General features: G+C 36.8%; 1 protein-coding gene across 1 annotated transcript in view; it reads left to right on the top strand.

Annotated features, from left to right (window-relative positions):
• Positions 1-19,589, top strand: part of ADAMTS2 (ADAM metallopeptidase with thrombospondin type 1 motif 2) — a 257,227-nt gene that overhangs the window by 153,904 nt on the left and 83,734 nt on the right. Inside the window, 1 exon segment of the mRNA XM_032212158.1 lies at positions 11,606-11,805. Coding sequence (XP_032068049.1) covers positions 11,606-11,805 — 200 coding nt within the window.

Genomic DNA, 19,589 nt, shown 5'->3' with positions numbered 1-19,589 from the left:
TGTCCATTCCTTTTAGCAAGGCTAAAGCATTTTCTTCCTCCTTTTTCTTTAAATAAACAGGCTTTGCTCTAGAACTGAACGTTTCAGTGAGTAGGTGTGTTTAGGAATTCTTTCCCCTGCTTGCAAGGCCTCAGAAGGTCTGGCTCTGCCATATTAAAAATACATTGTGATTTCCTGACTGGAGAATCTAACAAAAAAACTGACAAGATTACTGGTTTCTCTGGCAGGCTCCAGATTTCTAGCTTTTTATATTTGGCAAAGCCAAGCAGGACTATTCTGTTTTATGATGGTTTGGGATTACAAAGCAAATTGCAGATCAATGTGTTCTCTGGTGCTGAGGAAGTTTCAAAGTCATATTCCCCCCCCCCTTCTTCCAAATTTCAATGACCCAGTTCCAACGGTTTTCTCATTCCTGCTCATTTTCAAGTGGTTGACAGGCTTCTCAACTTGTTATCGTTCTGATTCAGTATCTGGCATCAAGCCATGGATCTTAACTAGAATAAGATTTTAAATTCAAGTCTTAGCAGGGTTTTTTCTGTGCATCAATTAATTTCCACTAACTCATAAAAGCTACATTGTTATAGACAGGAAGGCTTAATCTGGAAGGAGCCAATATAGAAATAATATGAACAAGCAGAGAGAGAATGTATTTGAAATGAAAAAGTCTTGCTGAAAGCCAGATCCTCTTTGTGAAGTTTTGCTCTCTTGCTCCTTAAATCTTTTTTTAAATAATACTTTAAAGACTACTTACTAATAAAGAGCTTGAAAAATTAAACCTCTCATGCCAAGGCTGATGAATTCTGACATTTTGTGATATATATATATATATATATATGTGTGTGTGTGTGTGTTTATATATATATATATATATATATATATATATATATATATATATATATATATATATATACATACATACATACATACATACATACATACATACATACATACATACATTCATACATACATTCATACATACAACCCCCGGTATGCCTAAATATGGGAGGAAGATCACTACTTCCATTCTCTGTCCTTCGGCTCATCACAAGAGACCATCCAGACCGAAACCCAATATTTTTACTGTTGCCTTTTTGTTACATTTGTTGTATTTGTGCTGATAAATAAATAAAGGGAGACTAGTATAGATCTATTTCAAGCTATTTAGCTCTCATCAGCTTGCCATACCCTTACTGGGAATCGAAGATGCAATACAGCACAGGTTCGATTCCCAGTAAGGGTATGGCTAGCTGATGAGAGCTAAATAGCTTGAAATAGATCTATACTAGTTTCCCTTTATTTATTTATCAGCACAAATACAATATATATATATATGTGTGTGTGTGTGTGTGTGTGTGTGTGTTTATTTGTGCGGATAAATAAATAAAGGGAGACTAGTATAGATCTATTTCAAGCTATTTAGCTCTCATCAGCTAGCCACACCCTTACTGGGATTTGAACCTGGGCTATATGATGAACCTGGCTAGCTGATGAGAGCTAAATAGCTTGAAATAGATCTATACTAGTCTCCCTTTATTTATTTATCAGCACAAATAAAAAAACACAAATATAACAAAGGCAACAGTAAAAATATGGGGTTTCTGTCGTGATGGACTCTTGTGATGAGCCGAAGGACAGATGATGGAAGCAGTTAGCTTCCTCCCATAATTGGGGCTTACCAGGGGTTGTAAAAATCTTATATATATATATATATATATATATATATATATATATATATATATATATATATATATATATATATTCTGTAGTTGAAATCATTGACCTATTCTCAATGGTGTAGAAGAAAGCAGTTTGACAAGTTGAACATAGCTGTGGTGCTGGTTTTATACTCCAACATTAAATTCATGTATTCTATTAAATGTTGAATCAGGCATGGAGGCTTCAATAAAGGATTAATACAAATATACTGCAATTTTAATTAGTTATACCATGATTGTCCAACCTTTTGGCTTGGCTGATCTGTACTGAATGAAGAGGAATTGTCTTGGACCAAATATAAGATATATAATATAGTCAATGTACATAAATAACAAACTTTATTTTTTAAAATATTTTTATTTTTCTATGGAGGCACATTACTAGCGGTTCAGGGGCACATGTGGCCCCTGGTCTGCAGGTTAAACACACCTGAGTTATACCCATAAGTGTAACTCTAACCCAGCTGTTCCTTACATTTGGCAAAACTGCAGGCAAAATACCAAAAAGAATTATGAGGATTCCAGCCTTGTTCAGACATAATTAAAATCAGGGTACCATATGCATCTCCCTTTCTTTCTAAAAGAAATAAGTCTTTGTACAGTAACTGCAATTTTAAAGAAGACCTGAGAATTTCATGTTGTAGTTAATTTGACACATTAGCAAGTAAGGTATTGTTTTCATAGCATTAAAAATGACTGTGAAGTTAGACGTAAGACACATCTGAGTGGAATGTTCAATGACATTGTGGAAGATCTTGGCTTGGGAAGAATTAATTGTGGGCTTGTTCATGCAGTTCACTCATGCCTGTTTGGTTCCTCCACTATAATCATCTATTGGTGTACCCAACCCATTACCCTGTTCCCTTTTGCAGCAAACAATATTGTGCAGAGGGCAGAAAAGGAGTGAGGAATCATAAACTAAGGAAGTCAAAAGCATGCAATAAGACAAAGAAAACACCTAGTGATGATTTATACCAGCACCAATTATTATAATTACGTTACTTCATAGATTGCCTTTGTTCTTTAAACTTCTTGATTTCATCAGCCTCAACCTAGGAATTTCTCAGTTTTCCTCTCCTCTTAATCATTCAGTCTTTCTTCATTTATTTGTTCTGTAATTCATTCAAATGAATCCTTATTCATTTTTACTGATATAACCAGTTTCAACATTTTTCTTTCATGCTGCTTAATAATTTTGAGACTGAATTAACCCCTCTTCTCTCTCTATGTTATTGTTTCACCAAACACCATTCTTAAGTTCCCCATTCTAACCCAATGCAGCCTCTCCTTCCTTCTTGCTCAACACTGAACCATTCACATTTCATTATTCTCCCATATCATTTACTTTCATCATAGATATGATCCTTACTGCATTCAGTGACCAAACTCCATATTTATGCAGAACATCCTGTACCTCAAGCCTCCTCACTTTATCATATATACACAATACTTCCATTCTGCACCTTCCTAAATTTCTCAGAGATATACTAGGAACCAAAACTATAATCCTGGCACAAAATTGGACTTTACTTCCCATTGTTTAATCCTTGTTATTTCTCACATTCTCACCTTTCAAAGTACATTTAACAAATTAATCTTCCTGTATTAAAAATACATTCTGGGCAGTGTGGGTCTGCTTTCTGATTGTTGCCTGTTTTGCATTATTTTTGCTTCTTGTTTTTATTACTATTGGATTGTTTTATTGTTTCTAAGTTTGTGAACTGCCCAGAGTCACTGGCATCAGGCAGTGTAATAATTAATTAATTAATTAATTAATTAATTAATTAATTAATTAATACTACATTAGGAAAAAATCTCCTCAGTGACGTGCAGACAGGGGAGGCAGGGGAGGCAGAGTCTCATCATTGTCATCATGAAAAGAAAAAAAATGTAAAAGGAAAAAGGCTGAGGTAGTTGCTGCCAGAGTCACAGTGGATGACTCTGCTTAGTGCTTAACTATTTAAAAAAGCTTCTAAAAAAGTGCCCTCTACAGGAGGAGGCGGGAGAACCACGTGCCTCATTTAGTCTGTTGTTATGATCACTTGAGCAGAGTTAAGCAAGGGTTAAAAGCCGAAAAATTCCTTATGTAGATAGGGCACTTGGTTCTCTCGCCTCCTCCTGTAGAGGGCATTTTTTAAGAGGCTTTTTTAAAATAGTTAAGCAGAGTCATCCATTGGGGACTCTGGTAGCAGCTAGCCCAGCCTGACCTCAGCAGCTCTTGCCTTTTTCCTTTTATATTTTTACATTTTCATCATGGCAGACAAGAGCAGAGTTGAAATCCTCTGTGAAACAGCTGGAAAAGGTATGTGGGTCGGAGGGAGGGGGATGAATTCAAAATTAATGTAATTTGTAAGTAATTGTATTATTGTAAGTAATTTGTGTGTGTGTGTGTGTGTGTGTGTGTGTTTTACCCGCCTCTGCTGGCACGTGGGCTGGCACTTTTTTTATGTCGGACATAGCGCCAGGGCTTTTGGACGCCCCAGCACTGTGTCCACCATAGAAGCAGGACACCTCTATGTCAGACACAGTGGCAGGGCTTTTGGATGCCCCGGTGTGTCCACCATAGAAGCAGTACACCTCTATGTCAGACACAGTGGCAGGGCTTTTGGACACCCCAGCACTGTGTCCACCATAGAAGCAGTACACCTCTATGTCAGACACAGTGGCAGGGCTTTTGGATGCCCCAGCACTGTGTCCGCCATAGAAGCAGTACACCTCTATGTCAGACACAGTGGCAGGGCTTTTGGACACCCCAGCACTGTGTCCGCCATAGAGGCGGGACACCTCTATGTTGGACACAGCGGCAGGGCTTTTGGACGCCCCGGTGCTGTGTCCACCATAGAGGCGTTCCACCTCTATGGCAGACATAGTGCCGCGGCGGCAGGGCAGCTTTTGGCCACTTGCCTCACCAGCCATAAACCTCACCTCTATGGTGGACACAGCACCGGTGTCCAAAAGCAGCGTCACTGCTTTTGTTTACAGCATTAGCAATCAAAAGACATTCTGCGATTCCATTTTCTCCCTTAGCGAGTTATTAGTTTAAGAAGGTGATTCCCTCTCCCCAACCCTTTCTTAAAATTCAAAAGTAAATGTGATTGTAGAAAAACTGATTGCTTTCCTGGAAATACAGCAAATTCCATAGTTTAGTGAAGCTTATTTATTCTTAAAATCTTGCAAAATTTTAGAATTTCTATAAAAGTGCAATTGGTTATTTTCTATATGTTGTTTTTGTTACTAAATTGTTTTCAAGGACTTGTGCTGCTTGCATGCTTATTTTACAATAATGAAATATAAATTTGTTTTTCTGGGAAAGAGATGGTTTACTTAAAAATGCAAGGATTACATATCATATTTTTCTGTTGTCATCAAAATATTATACTGAGCTTTCACATTTCATCCTTCTCAAATTGAAAATGAGATGATTAGAGGTGTCACTCACAATGCCAAAAGGTTGCCTTTCATTGTCATTCAATGGGCTAATTTTCTGTAATTTAATCATCTTTGCTTGGTGAATAGATGGCAGAGGTTAATGAAAATAGCCCTGAACACATCCACCTTATGAAACTGGCATAAGAAAGTACCTTTTCGCAAATACTAGTCAGGTAATAAGATAAGACATTAAGAATTTTGTAAAATTGACAGGGGGAGACAATAGCTTTCCACTTTTAAGCAGCTTTCCTTTCTATAGGAGCGTCAAACTCGATTTCATTGAGAGATGCATCAGGGTTGTGTTTGACTTCGGGAGGCTGTGGGGAGCATGGCCAGAATGGACATGGCCAGCTTGACGTCGCTCATCGAGGCTCAGTTTTCAGCCACGACAGCCTCCTACAGCCCTTTTCAGTGAAAATGGAGCCATGCACGGCCTTTCTGAGCTTCGTTTTCACTGGCAGAGAGCTACAGGAGGATGTCTTGACAGAAAATGAACCCCAGCTGGGCCGCACGCAGCCTCCCTGAGTTCCATTTTCGCTGGCAGAGGTCTGCAATAGACCGTTGCGGCCAAAAATGGAACTTGGGAGGGTCGCATATGGCCCTCTCAAGCTCTGTTTTTGCTGGCAGAGGCACCACAGACTGGTCCTTCGCTATTTCCAGGGCAGGCCCATGGGCCACATCTAAACACCCCACAGGCCAGATTTGGCCCACAGGCCTTGAGTTTGATATCCCTGCTCTATAATAGGCTTTTGTCTGCCTACTACCTGCTAGCATGACTTCCACTTTTCCTAATCAGTTTATCCAGAAGCAATCTAGGAATTCTGGGAGTTGTAGTCCCAACCTATCTGGACAACATCATTTTTGGAAAACCTGCTTTGATTATTCATTGCATTTTGATTTCAGTCAAATAGAGAAATAAATAGAAACAAATAGAAGACTTATGAAAAGCTGACACAAAAGCAAAACAACATAATACTACTGATTGTCATCTATAGTTCCTTGCTCAAATCACTGAAAAGCATTATCAATAAGCCACAACCTATACTAGGCAACAACACTGCACTTTCCTGGGTGTCAGTCCCACACTTGCATACAAACTGATAATAGAATGATGGTGCTAACGTAGAAACGAAAGGTGAAACAAACCCAAATGGCTTTACAATTTGATTTGTTCTAAACTTGCAAGGTTCATAATAATATACAGAAATAACATGAAAATGCACCTCAACCTCTTTGTTTTGCAGAGATGAAATGATATTTTGATGGTATGGAACATATTGAACTCCAAAGTTGTTGGCAACATTGTTGCCAGAACAATGGTGGAAAACATGACATAATCCTCAGACAATCCAAGTGATGCAAGAGGAAGAAGCAGTGGTTTCTGACATCTCTGATTTAAATTTTTTTTAAGGATTTTCAGATTAGTGGTAGCTATGTCATGGAACAAGATAAACTCTAAACAAGTCTGAAATATTAGACATATAAGGCAGAGATATCATATGGAACAGTGGTGGGTTTCAAAAAATTTTGGAACCTCTTCTGTAGGTGTGGCCTGCTTTCCGGGTCCACTGGTGGAACCTCTTCTAACCGGTTCGGTAGATTTGACGAACCGGTTCTACCGAATAGGTGCGAACTGGTGGGAACCCACCTCTGATATGGAAGTGTATTTATTTGTGTACTAACAACTTGGGTACCATCTAAACATGGCCAGTGAATTGTCCCAGGTCTTCTTTGAACTTGGTCATGTAAAATCCCTGTTCACAGGTTAACTTTATAAATGATTGAGAAAATTAAGATTAGTGGCAAGAAAGGTCTAGCAGCTAGAGAATAAATCTGTTCTGAAAATTAGAAATATAAACAAGCTCAAGAAGAAGCATAGCTAAGTGGTCATATATATAATTTGGACTATGATTCTGAAAACTCGCACAAAGTTCTTTTCAGGGTTCACTAAGCCTAATGTCAAGCCAAAGAAGCTGGAGTAACATATAGATCATCCTGATTGTTTTATACTTTTTAGGTGTACATTTTTTTAATATAACAATTTTCTCTGTGTATTTTGTCTCCAAATTTAGTGTTTGATAGGCAAAACTACTAGCTGTAAAAACATGCATGTCCCATAGCAGAACATTTGTAGGTTATCAGTGAGAACTTACAGAATAGCTTTATTCACCCCATCTCACCCTTTTCCTCTCATTTGTTCACTCTTGGAATGGCTGCAGAAGGTCTATATTTTTGCCAAATTGGGCCTCAGAGGAACCTACTATCTGATTTGCATGAAAGACAGACATGAATATTTAACTGCCTTTGATTCTCGTTATCAGAAGTTTGATTATACTGTAATAGCCTTTGGACTGGTTAAAGCCCCATTAGACTTTATGTGATTTATGACTCACAGTTTCCACAGTTTGGAGACAAATTTTTGATTGTGCAGGTCATAGGTCATCCCAATAAGGGATATTGGCAACAGGGCAAGAAATAGCGCCTTGAGTACAAAAGGTGGATTTATTGCGTAGTTAAGTACAACATATACAGAACACTTCTTTTTTGTATCAAATACTTTCAAGTAAAAGAGGAAGGAACAAATTCTGAGAAATTGAAAAGGTTGTGGTTTACAATGATACTGCTAGATTTTGTTTTACCTTATAATCTCTTCCTGTACTTAATCGCCTTTTTCTGTACCTGAACATCTAATCCTTTATTGTTCGCAGCTTAACTCTGTGTTTTTTTTTCCTATGATACAATCTCTTTTCTCTATTCCTGCTTCCTGTTTTCCAGAAACATTTGTTATGCTGGCCTGAGCTTCTTCTGAGACCTGGGTCAGAAGTTGGTTGCCCTCAATAGGACAGGGATTGCTTGTCTTCTGCTGTTATATAATGTCACTCGTCTCTCTCTGAGCCTTCACCTTTCTCTCAATGGCCTCTGTGGAAATTATTCTCCGGGTGAATGGCAGAGGAATTTCTTTTGGCAGCTTGCTCTGGCCTTTGCAGATCCATTCATTTGCCTTCCATCCCCTTCTTTAGGACCTAATAAAGTTTGCCCCAGCTGACCTTAATTCTTCATTCAGTTCACAAGTGAACAATGGACCTTTATCCATTACTCTGTCCTTATTTAAGATACATCTTGTATATGCATAAACTTCTTTTGACTTCAACAATAACCAAACACATGTTTTCAAAACATGTTCATATCAAAGTGTTTTCTGAACCAGGATGGAATAAAGGAACATTTGTCAGCGTGCAGTGCATAAATATTTAGTTGAAACTTCAATTTGGTTTCACCTCATAGAACCTCCCTTGCAGTTCAGCCTGCCTAATTTTCTGATGCATGATATACCGTGTAAGATCCAAATGCGATGTTGCTGTGAAAAGAGAATGTATAAAATATGAAAAGACTTACCATCTTAGAAGGAAATGCACTGGGTAAGATAAAAGACAAGTTGAATCTCTTGGAAATAATAAGAAGAGGTACAGATGAACAATGTAGTACAATTATAATTAACAAGACAGAGAAGGAGATGAAGTTAGTGACTATCAGTCATTGCAATACTAGCAACAGGTCAAAGCAGATATGCAGTTGGGTTACATGAAAGGGAATCTTCAGATGATGAACTTTGACTATAAATATGACTAACCAATGAGGAAATAAAGAATGTTGAGGACTTCTAAAGCCTTTACCTATCACAACCATTTCAGTGGTTGAGTTCATTTCTGGTCTTGGAGATCATGGGTTGACAAACCATTACATTCAATTCTGCCTATGAATTATGGATGATACTAAGTTAGCTGAAAATCTAGGAAAAAAACAACTGCTCCTTTTGAGTCTGGTTTTATAGATTACATTTTATTTGATATAAATTGTATTTATTTATTTACAAGCAAGAAGATGACCCAGGTTAAAACCAGAAAACTGTAGACCTTTAGATGTGGTTGGATTTTGGCTTCCTTTCTCTTGGCAAACAACATCTGGAAAATCATCATGCAACTATTATTGAGTTGATGATAAATTGTTAAAAATATGGGCTTCTTTAGTATTAACTGCATGATTTTATTTTAGATATGTCCAATTGGCAATTATGGGTCATAGGAATCTTTAATGATTAATTGTTGGAGTTGTCATTTAAAAAAAGCAAATACAAATTAAATCAAATGTTCTGGCCCTTGTTGTAAGGAATCAGACCATTTCTTTGTAACTTCTGAATGTCATACATCACAATCAAAGGGTTGGAAGGGAACTTGGAGGAGACAATATGTAAGTCTAAGAGTCATATTGTTATAAATTTGTATGATACAATCCTCTTGCATGTTTAATATGCTCAGGATGAGTTAGTCATTAAGGATATAGTCTGTCTCTTCCCAAGGAGTCAGCTGACATGGAAACTTCATTCATTTTATTTCTACAACCTTATGTGATAAATGGGATGAGAGAAAGTCAGTTTTTGTGGCCGAGGTCAGTTTTTGTGGCTTTAGTATGCCACTCATTAATGCATGGGTGTAAGAGTTAGATACTAAGAATGGATGATCGAAGAAGAATTGGTGCTTTTGAACTGTGGTGCTGCCGTATATTGCAGCAGAGTAACTAACAGGAGGTGTTAAATTGTATAAAATCAGACACATCGTCAGAAGCTAAAGTCATAAATCTATCACTGATTTTCTTTGGCCATGTTATGCGTGTGAATTCATTGAAGAAGGCAATGATGCCAAGAATGGTTAGTGGACAAAAAAGAAGGGGCAAGGAAAGAACATGCTGGCTTGATAACATCAAATCTGATGGCAAATTGAAAATACAATAATTGAAAGAAGCTGTGCTTGACAGGGTAGCATGGAGAGCACTTCCCTATAAAGTCACAGAGTCAGACACAGCTAAACAGTTAAAAACAAACAAACAATGCTCATAATCCAACATCTTAAGCACTGTAGCATATGGGTCATTAGAATTTTTTTTCTTTTAGAAAATACTGTTTTTAGAAATCATTCTTCATTGATCTTTCAATTTAAAAAGCCCCCCCCCCCCGTTTGTCCTTCCAATATATTAGATATAAAAACTTAGGTATCCAAGCAACACAGCCAAAATGTCTGTAAAATCCTGGTTACAATTTCTTATTGTTCCATGTCATATTCTTTATCTCGCTTTCCTATATTTTTCCACATCTGATTGTAGAGCAAGGCAGTAATGGTACTTTAAAAAGTTAATCACATTTATTAGCATAGTAGTTTGGTTGTTAAACCAATTAGTAATATTTTCCCATTTTGCTTCATATAGCAAATAGCATATTTCTTCTAATTGCCTATCAATATGTACATGCATATTAATATAGAATGTGCTTTTTAAAATACACACATACACACACATGCTGCCACTAGTTATTTGGCAATATTTCTCATAAGGAAATCATGCCAAATTATTCTCCTTTTAGTGTGAAATATAAAAACATTATATACTTGGATTACAATTCACAATCCATATCTACTATATATAATGTAATATAACATAACTATAATTGTACAACTCCAAATTATACAGTTGTTATAGATACAGCTTAGATATTGGAGAAGAAAATTTATTTAATTTGGCCATTTCTAACCTCTATGGTTATTTGTGTATATACATAAACCAAACAAATAATTCCAGAAAGCAAAATCATAATGAAATCATATTCACTATTAAAATGCTAAAACCCTAAATATTAGTTGAAACAGCAATAAGAACTATTAAAACACCACTAAAAGCTAATTTGAAAAAAATACAAGTTGATACATTTCTGAAAATAGAACATTACAACTCCCAAGAGAATCTATACTGAACTTTTGAAATAACTCAAAGAAAACTGATTCATACATATAACAGGTGGAATTTTGAATGTGAATGGCTTCAGTAGTATATCCCCAACAGTTTCCACATTACATGGAAAAAAGTGCTTTAGATAGCCATGCTGAAAACTGTTTTGTCTATAAAGGTTAAAGTCTTGAACTGAGAGACCATTTGACAATAAGGCATTTGACAATATATAGCTTTTTCAATATCAGTATCATATGACCCTGTAGCTGTAGTTGTACGTAAAGCATATTACAGCATCTAAATGTTATGTAACCAAGACAGGGAAAGCTGCTATTAACTATATGTGTGTTTTGAAAAAAAAATTAAAAAAAGAAAAATGAGTCAATCTAAGTTTGCTAATATGTCCTGGGCTCGCTAAAGATAGATACAGTATTTGTGTAAAAACCTCTTGGGTCTTACTTATTTGGTCATGACACAATCGATAGCAGCCTTCTCCAAATTGTCCCTTCCAGATGTGTAGGGACTGTATCTCTCAGAATTACCAGCTGCTATGAACAAAGGATATTACAAGCCAAGCAGACTGGATGTTTTGGTCTCTTAACATCTGGAAAGCACTGTGCTATGAAAGAATAAAAAATGACATCTAAAATTCAAACACATATTTTTTTAATTTCAATTTCTTCTAGAGGCTGATTTGAGCAATCTAGACAGCATGCTGTACTTATTGAAAGATGAAATAAGTTCCTCCAGGAAGAGGAGGAGATACCCAAGACACGCGGCTGACGATGACTACAGCATTGAAGTGCTTCTTGGAGTTGATGACTCAGTTGTACAGTTCCATGGGAAAGAACATGTTCAGAAGTATCTTCTGACTCTGATGAACATTGTAAGTAACTTTTCATTTTTTAGTGCCAGAGTTTTGATTGAGTCCAATTGGATTACTTAACAGGTCTTGCAAATCTCTATTGTATTTATTTATTTTTATAGTGAGGCTTTTGGACCAGTGGTGGGATTCAAAAATATTTAATCCCGGTTCTGTGGGTGTGGCTTGGTGGGTGTGGCAGGGGAAAGTTGCTGCAAAATCCCAATTTCCTCCTGATCAGCTGGGACTCAGGAGGCAGAGAATAGATGGGGATGTGACCAGTAAGAGGTGGTATTTACCAGTTCTCCAAACCACTCAAAATTTCCAAAAATAAAAAAAATAAATGTGAAATAATGCACAGAAAAAAAAGGATACAGCTTGAGCAAAAGGACAAACATACAATCTTGTGCTAATGGGCTTCGCAACCATCCTATTCCAAGGCCTGGCAGAAGAAATATCTCAAACATTCAGATCATTATCTCTTTATCCAACTGTGAAGACTACTTTAGCATTTAAGTAATGCTTCGTCTACTTCAAGTACAAGAGTATAAACCAAATTGAGACCTGTTCAGACTATAGTTCTTTTATATTCAACAACAGAAGTTCTTTACAATCAAATGTTTTCTACTGCTTCAAGTAGAAAGAGAGGGACCTTGCACATTGTAGAGCACTTTACTGTATCCAAGAAAGAAATAGAAAAGCTTGTTCTTGAAATTTTGAAGAGTTCTCACCAGTTAATAACAAAACTAGATAGACCCAATGTCTATCTCAGTACAGTGCAGATTTCTATATCTATAACCCTATACCTAAGGTTATTTGATTATATAATTCACTGGGGTTCCAATCCTATTAACACACATAATAATGAATTAGATTCACTAAATACATCCAGTTTACTTCTGAAATTGGCTTAGTTTGTATTAATAGGAAGCAGCTTGGTAATTAGCTCTAAAATGTCTATATAAGAAAGAACATAGTTTAAATGTAGATGCAAAATGCAATAGAAGCTCTTCCTGTTGGAGTTCAAATGGAGCTCGTTTGCTTCAGCTCCACAGATTTCCATGCTAGTGATTTCAAATAGACTTCCCATGGAAGAATTAGGGAAACCCTTGCACAAACTGGAACAGGGCAAAATAAGTGACCTCTCTTTGTTTTTGTGTTACACAATCATGCTTTATAGTATCCTTTGATGACTCCCTTGTTCAAGCCAGAATGATGGATACGTCAAAAAAGATGCAGTCTGGATCAGAATGGACATATTTGGGGTTTAATAAGGAAGAGCCAATTCAACGCAAAACTGATAAGGCTGTGATTGATATATTCCAAATTAGACTGTTAAAAAAAAAAGATACAGGTCTTTCCAAGTCTTAGTGAGATCCAGTTTGGTGTAGTGATTAAGACACCAGACTGGAAATGGGAGTCTGAGTTCTAGTGTCCTTCTTTAAGCACAAAATCAGCTGGGCGACCTTGGGCCAGTCACTCTCCCTCAGCTTAGAAAGAAGGCAAGAGCGAGCCACTTTTGAAATTTTGCCAAGAAAACTGCAAAACTTTGTCCAGGCAGCTGCCAGAAGTCAGCAGTGACTTGATCCCAAAGTCCTAGCAGAATAACTTCTGGATGGCAGTCAATTCTAATATGTCTAAATTTGTTGTAATTTTCACAAAAGAAGGATAATGGTGGTATATTCAGACCAATTATAAACAGCAGCATTAATGTAGGATGACAGGATTCCAGCATGAGCAAACCCAGTGACATATGTGGAAGTGCCTTAGATGGGTCCATATAAGAATATTACCAGATTCAGACAGGATTCAATCATCAGAAACCTATTTCTGTGTCTCTCAGTCAATCCTGTGCCTACCTTCCTTAATCCCTTTCATCTTATCCAGCAGTGAGCTCTGAAAAACCAAGAAGCTTGCAAGTATTTTGAAATGTTCCATTTGTTTTAACCTGAATCATTCTGGATTTGGTTTCCTCATGACCCTTATTGTTTTTAAAAGTATTAAATTTGCAAACTTAACCTGTCAGTCTCAGTATTGATAGGTGTTTATAATACTGAACCCAGTAATACGGCTGAATATGACCATGTAGGAACTGATCATTACATATCTATACATCATAAAAGAAAGAGAAAGATTTCAAAAGGAAAACATTAAGAGGGATGTGAGCTTTTTTCTTAGAATCACTTCCTGTAAATGCTACTGTACTTAGCATTTTTTGTTTCTCAATTATTAGTAATAGAACCATTAATTTGCAATCTGAAATTGTTGGTCTCTGGATTTTTCCCCTTTACCATTAATCTGTCAAAACTTCAGCTGCTGAGGTTAATTCTCTATTCTGATTGTAATATATGTATTAAGATAGTTTTCTGGGTTCTTCCCTCATTAACTCAATAAAAAAAATCAATTTACCATGATGCTATTGTGGATGCTTGATTAGTATATTCAGCGTGCAGATGGACAGATCTTGGAGTAAGAATAAATTAGGAGCAGAGACTCTTTGTTAAATAAAATTTTAATATTTTAACATTTGTCTTTGCGTTGCATTTGAAGACTGCACTAATGTTATTAAAGACATTTAACTTGGTTGCGAGATTGAATGTATGTTTATGACTGTCTTACATTTTTCTTTATACTAGTTCTTCCCTTGAAAAAGAATCAGCAAATGACTTGAGATGCAGATAGATGAAATCAAGAAAATTCTTGCAGTTAAATGTGCAGTTGAAACAGATGGGTTTTTTAAACATGTTCAGTTTAAAAGTAGCTATATAAATTCTACACAGAAAAATAAACAGTTTCTTATCATGCCATTTAAATCTATTTTAAGGTATATAGATCATACATTTTCAGTAAACTAACCAATGTTTTCATTAAGGAAATCATAATCTAATTTTAATTTTAAATCAGAGCTGTTGCAGAAATGCAAAAGATTACTTTGTCTGCCTCTTTTCCTACCTCAACAAGAATTTCTAGAAGTCCCTAGCATAATGAATATTTATTCTCTCAAATGATTTGAGGAATTATTTCTAGTCTTTGATACCTCAGAGAATCCTTTATCATAAGTATATTTTGAAGACTGGGTCACAGTTTGCCAAGCCTTTGGTCACCATGGGTAACAGGTACTCATACCTCCTTTATTTCCTGCCCAAAATTCATATTTCATTGATATTTACCATCAATCTCTCTCTCTCTCTCTCCCTCTTTCTCTCTTTCTCTCTCTCTCTCTCTCTCTCATCTGCTTGCCTGCCTGTCTGCCTGCCTGCCTGCCTACCTACCTACCTACCTACCTACCTACCTACCTACCTACCTACCTACCTACCTATCTATCATCTATCATCTATCATCTATCTATCTTCCATCTGCATGCATCTAGTTTGAAAAAGAATGAAGCAGAAAAAAAGATGTACACATCCAATGTCAATCTGTAGTGTAATCCTTACTGCTAAAAATGCTTCCAGCCTTGGAAACACCTTAGAGGATTGTTAGAAAAGAAAAATAAATGATACGGAAATGTAGAGACTGTTCTATTTTGAAATGTGTCCACTTACAGAGATAAGCTGAGATGGCCGAGAGACTCTTTGCAAGGCTAGAAGGCATACTTTTTGTCCATGACATCCTGTGGCAGCCAACTTGAGAGACTGTGTTGCTCTCTAAAACCTGTCAAATATCCAGATGTGTTTAGCGGTCCCAAGAGGTTGGGGAAAACCAAATTATGGTATCACAAGGATTGCTGTTTGTGGCTTTGTACAATTTGTAAGCTCCCATTATATTAATCAAATCTCTCAATATTTATTGAGATCATTGTTAAAGCTGGCCTTGACAAAGACCTTTTTGGTGAATTCATTCCTTGGTGTTCCCAGGTTTGGTTTAGTGTGAGAAGGATTACCCGACAAACAACGTTGCCGTAGCCTGATTGTGGTTTGAAATATTGATCTACAATATTTCCCTGAATAGGTTGAGGGTTGGAGTGTCTAAACCAATATGCACAAGTGGAGGCTCTTAGCAGATAACAGCACACTGTGTGAATGTGGAGCGATACAGAGTCCAGCATCTGGCTACTTCTAAAACATATATCAATGATGACTTATTTTTAGCCAAGACAAAGCCAAGAAGACGACATCACCCTGGCAGTTTAAAGCATGATCTATACATGGAGGAGGAGGAGGAGGAAGAATATTAACCAAATCATTGTTCATGTAACTCACCCACCCACCCCCTTGCAGGCAAGCAGTAATGTCTCCACATGCCTCAGTATTAGTGAGCCCAATTATCATTGACATAAATAATACAATATTTCACAATGCTTAATAAGAGTGTTTTGTGTGTTTCTAAAAAGAGAATATAGAAGAGTACAGTTATATAAATATAAAGGGATAGCTGCAGTGGAAAAGTATAAAGTTTTAAAAAATAGTTTTGAAAAGGTTGCTTGGCAAATTATATTTCTATCTAAAGTATTAGAGGAACCTCTCTGCAAAAGCAATAGAAATCACAACCAGGTCATTCTAAATGTATTTCCAGCCAACTGACCTTCGCTTTATTATTTTTTTAGCGAAGGGATGAAGTCTGGAAAAAATAGTTGAGGAACTGAAGGTTCACATAGCATCAACTGTTTCTCAGAACATGTTACCTCTTTCCTTGAATTTATTTAGGATTCCAAAGGATTTTTCTCTTCCTTGGAATCGTTCCAGATATTGTGAACTGAAGTCATCATCTCCAAATCAATGCATCTGGAGAAGGCCTGGGTTTTGACTTTTAGGTGGCTGTCTCTTGCCTATCAATCCATCCCTCAACTAGTTAATCCAGACCAATGCCTATCTCTCAATAGTACCCAGATCTATGCTTGTAAAAAGGATGAATCTCAAAATATGCAGCAGGAGATTTACATGGAGCTCAATAATTTAACAGTTCATTCATTCTTTGACTAAGGGTGCAAAGATCATTATTTCCTAGGTTTCAAAAAGTCATCCTGGAGTGAAGAAATGAAATCCAGTTTTATAAGTTTTAAATGGCAAACTGCCTCCATCAGTCCGTTAAAATAAAATCCGAAGCCAACTGTGTGGTTTATTTTTTTAATTTAATGCATGTGTTTTATATTGCGTGACCAGAATCTATCATAAAAACAAGTGTACGTCCACACACGTGTGAGGAAGACAGAAAGAAAACCTGATTTATGGTTGAAGTCTATCTTTTAATTTTGAAATGAAGTCACCCTCTCAGAGGGAGTAGGTGACCCCAAAAGATACGAGCAGCTTCCAGAAGGATTTCAAGAAAGAAAAGCAAACTCACTGCGGTTTTAGCTTCTGTTTTGAACTATTTCTTCCAAGATCAGATTTCATGCTTCCATTCCTTTTAAAATGATTGTATTGAATAAAAGTTGCTTATTATTTAGCGTCTTCAGTTTTCTTAGCTGAGGAATAAAATGCTTCCAGAATGGAGATGGAATGAAGGTTTGTGCACCTCAAAAGGACTCAAGTGCATTTGGGTTCAAACTTATTGTAGCATAATTTTGTTTTGCTGTAATATTGTCCCCAAGGAGATGGTTTTACTGACTCCCATAGTAATGAAAGTTATCCTTATTGAATGTCCTCACTTAGCAACCACAATTGGGAGTGGCAACTCAGTCAATAACTGAACTGGTTGCTTACTGCTTGCTAAGTGAAACAATTCTGCTAGGATCTTACTTCAGCTTTTCTTTGCTTTGTAGACCTGCAAGGTTTGGTCACAAAGTCACTTTCTCATCCCTGTTATAATTGTGAATGGTTGCTAAACGAAGCAGTCGCTAAATGAGGAGTACAGTATTACCAAAATGTCTTTGCTATGTAAAAATTCTGGAAATTAGAGTGACATGTTTGGAATAGGCTTTAATAAAAAAAAAGTAAACATGCCCTCAAACAGAGCTTAGTTCATGGTTCTTCCATCCATGACTTGGCAAGGTCATGGAACTGGTTTAGGCCTAAAAATTTGCTTCTGCTGCTGCTGGCATATCTCTTTTCCCAGATAGGCAAGTACAAAATGTTTCTCTTTTGAACTAAAGCTGGGACTATAAGTAATTGTCCCAGACTCTGAACAGCATGTTAGAGCTCTATCACACCATAGACAAGCCCCAGTTCCTCTCACATCTTCCTGCTGTCAGAGTCATGCTCTCAAATATATTTGCTACTTGTGGTCCCTCAGATCAAGGAAGGGTAGAATAAACTAATAAATCTCTGTAGAATCAAGTTACTTGGAAGCAATTTTTTTAGTTCACACCCTCCCCCCTTTGATATATCAGTTCAAGGTACAATATGTAAGAATGTTTCTTTCTCTGGATGCTTTAATACAGCAGGTTTTCTGAAAGAGAGGAAGGAAGGAACAGCAGGTCCTGGTTTGATAACAAAAGACAGGAATGCCGGCTTTTTCTGACAGTTTCTCTAAATTCATAAAATAAAATCTAAGCTGCTTTGAGGAAAAGAAGATTATGAATGATACATATTTTCCCTAATTTTTTTTTTTTGGCAGAGTCACAGTTGAAAACCATTTCCCTGAATTCTGAAGCCATAGAAATATTATCAATAATATTTAAAAGAAGAGATTATCTCCACTCCTTTAAAATGTTAAGGCAACTTGCTGATTAAGGGGACCTAATTGGGCATTCAGCTATTAGCAGCAGTGGTGGAAGATGGGAAAACTGCACAAATCTCTCCTTGGCTGCCCAGTTTGTCCACAGAATGAATGGTGGGCTCCTTTCAGAGTTGTATGATTGTGCTGAGTCACCATTTCTGATTCTGTTCAGTCTCACTTGCTCTCCACCCTCCCTCCCTTCTCCACAATTCAGATTTTAAAGTAACCTATTTCCATCACACTAGGATAGACAGACTCCTAACACAGTAAATGATGAAGACTCTAATGAAACCTTTCTTAACTTGGATTTCTCCAAACATGAGGGACAACAAATGTGTTGTTGCTATCCAGTCTTCTGTTGAATAAGTTAAAAAAATGAAGCCTACCTAATGATGCCGTACTTATTCATTGAAGATTTTAAAAGAAGAAATTGGACAACAATTTATCTGAAATGGTATGGGGTCTCCTGCTTGAGCAAGGGGTTGGACTAAAAGACCTCTAAATTCCCTGTCAACTTTCTGGGTTTGGGTTTTTTTTTTATTCTGCTGGTGAAGTGCCTCAAAACTTGCCTTATACTATTTATAGAGTCTTTATTTAATCCAGTTTGTAAACTCTTCCAATTTACTTTATTACTTTTCCACTCTGAATTTTCCCAGCCAGGCAAATACAATATGCTTCTCTTGGGAGTATACAGTAGGTGGTGAAACCTCACAGATCTTATATAATATATTGATCTTCAAGCTAGCATTCATGGTTTTCCAACCATGACTGGGAATTTGGAGAATTACAGCCTTAATATGTAGTATTGTAAGATAGTCGGTCAGGGCTAGAGCATACTGGCTCTCCATATGCTTCATTTCTATAAATTGTAAATAGTCATTTACTAATCATGATAGCCTTCTATCAACAGATTACATGATCTGGAGGCTGCAGGGGAGGTTGATGGAAATAGTGTTTATACATACTTTTAGGGTTTTTTTGTTTTTGTTATTTTGGTGCTGTAGTTCATAAGCAAAAGTTGAGGAGGCCAAGTAGCCTGAGGGAGGAACTCAATAAATTATAAATTGGCCATGAATCCAGAAGAGAGTCTGTAGCCTCTGACAGCCAATGTTGCTGTCACAGAGAAGGCAAAGCATTCCAGACTATTCTGCTTCTGCCAAGGCATCTAGTTTGTGGGTTTTTAAAAAAAACAAAGTTTGATGAGCAGCTGA

Source organism: Thamnophis elegans, chromosome 2, assembly GCF_009769535.1.
Source record: "Thamnophis elegans isolate rThaEle1 chromosome 2, rThaEle1.pri, whole genome shotgun sequence".
NCBI lineage: Eukaryota > Metazoa > Chordata > Lepidosauria > Squamata > Colubridae > Thamnophis > Thamnophis elegans.
The sequence above is the reverse complement of the archived record's forward strand: the minus strand, read 5'-3'. Positions and strand labels throughout refer to the sequence as shown.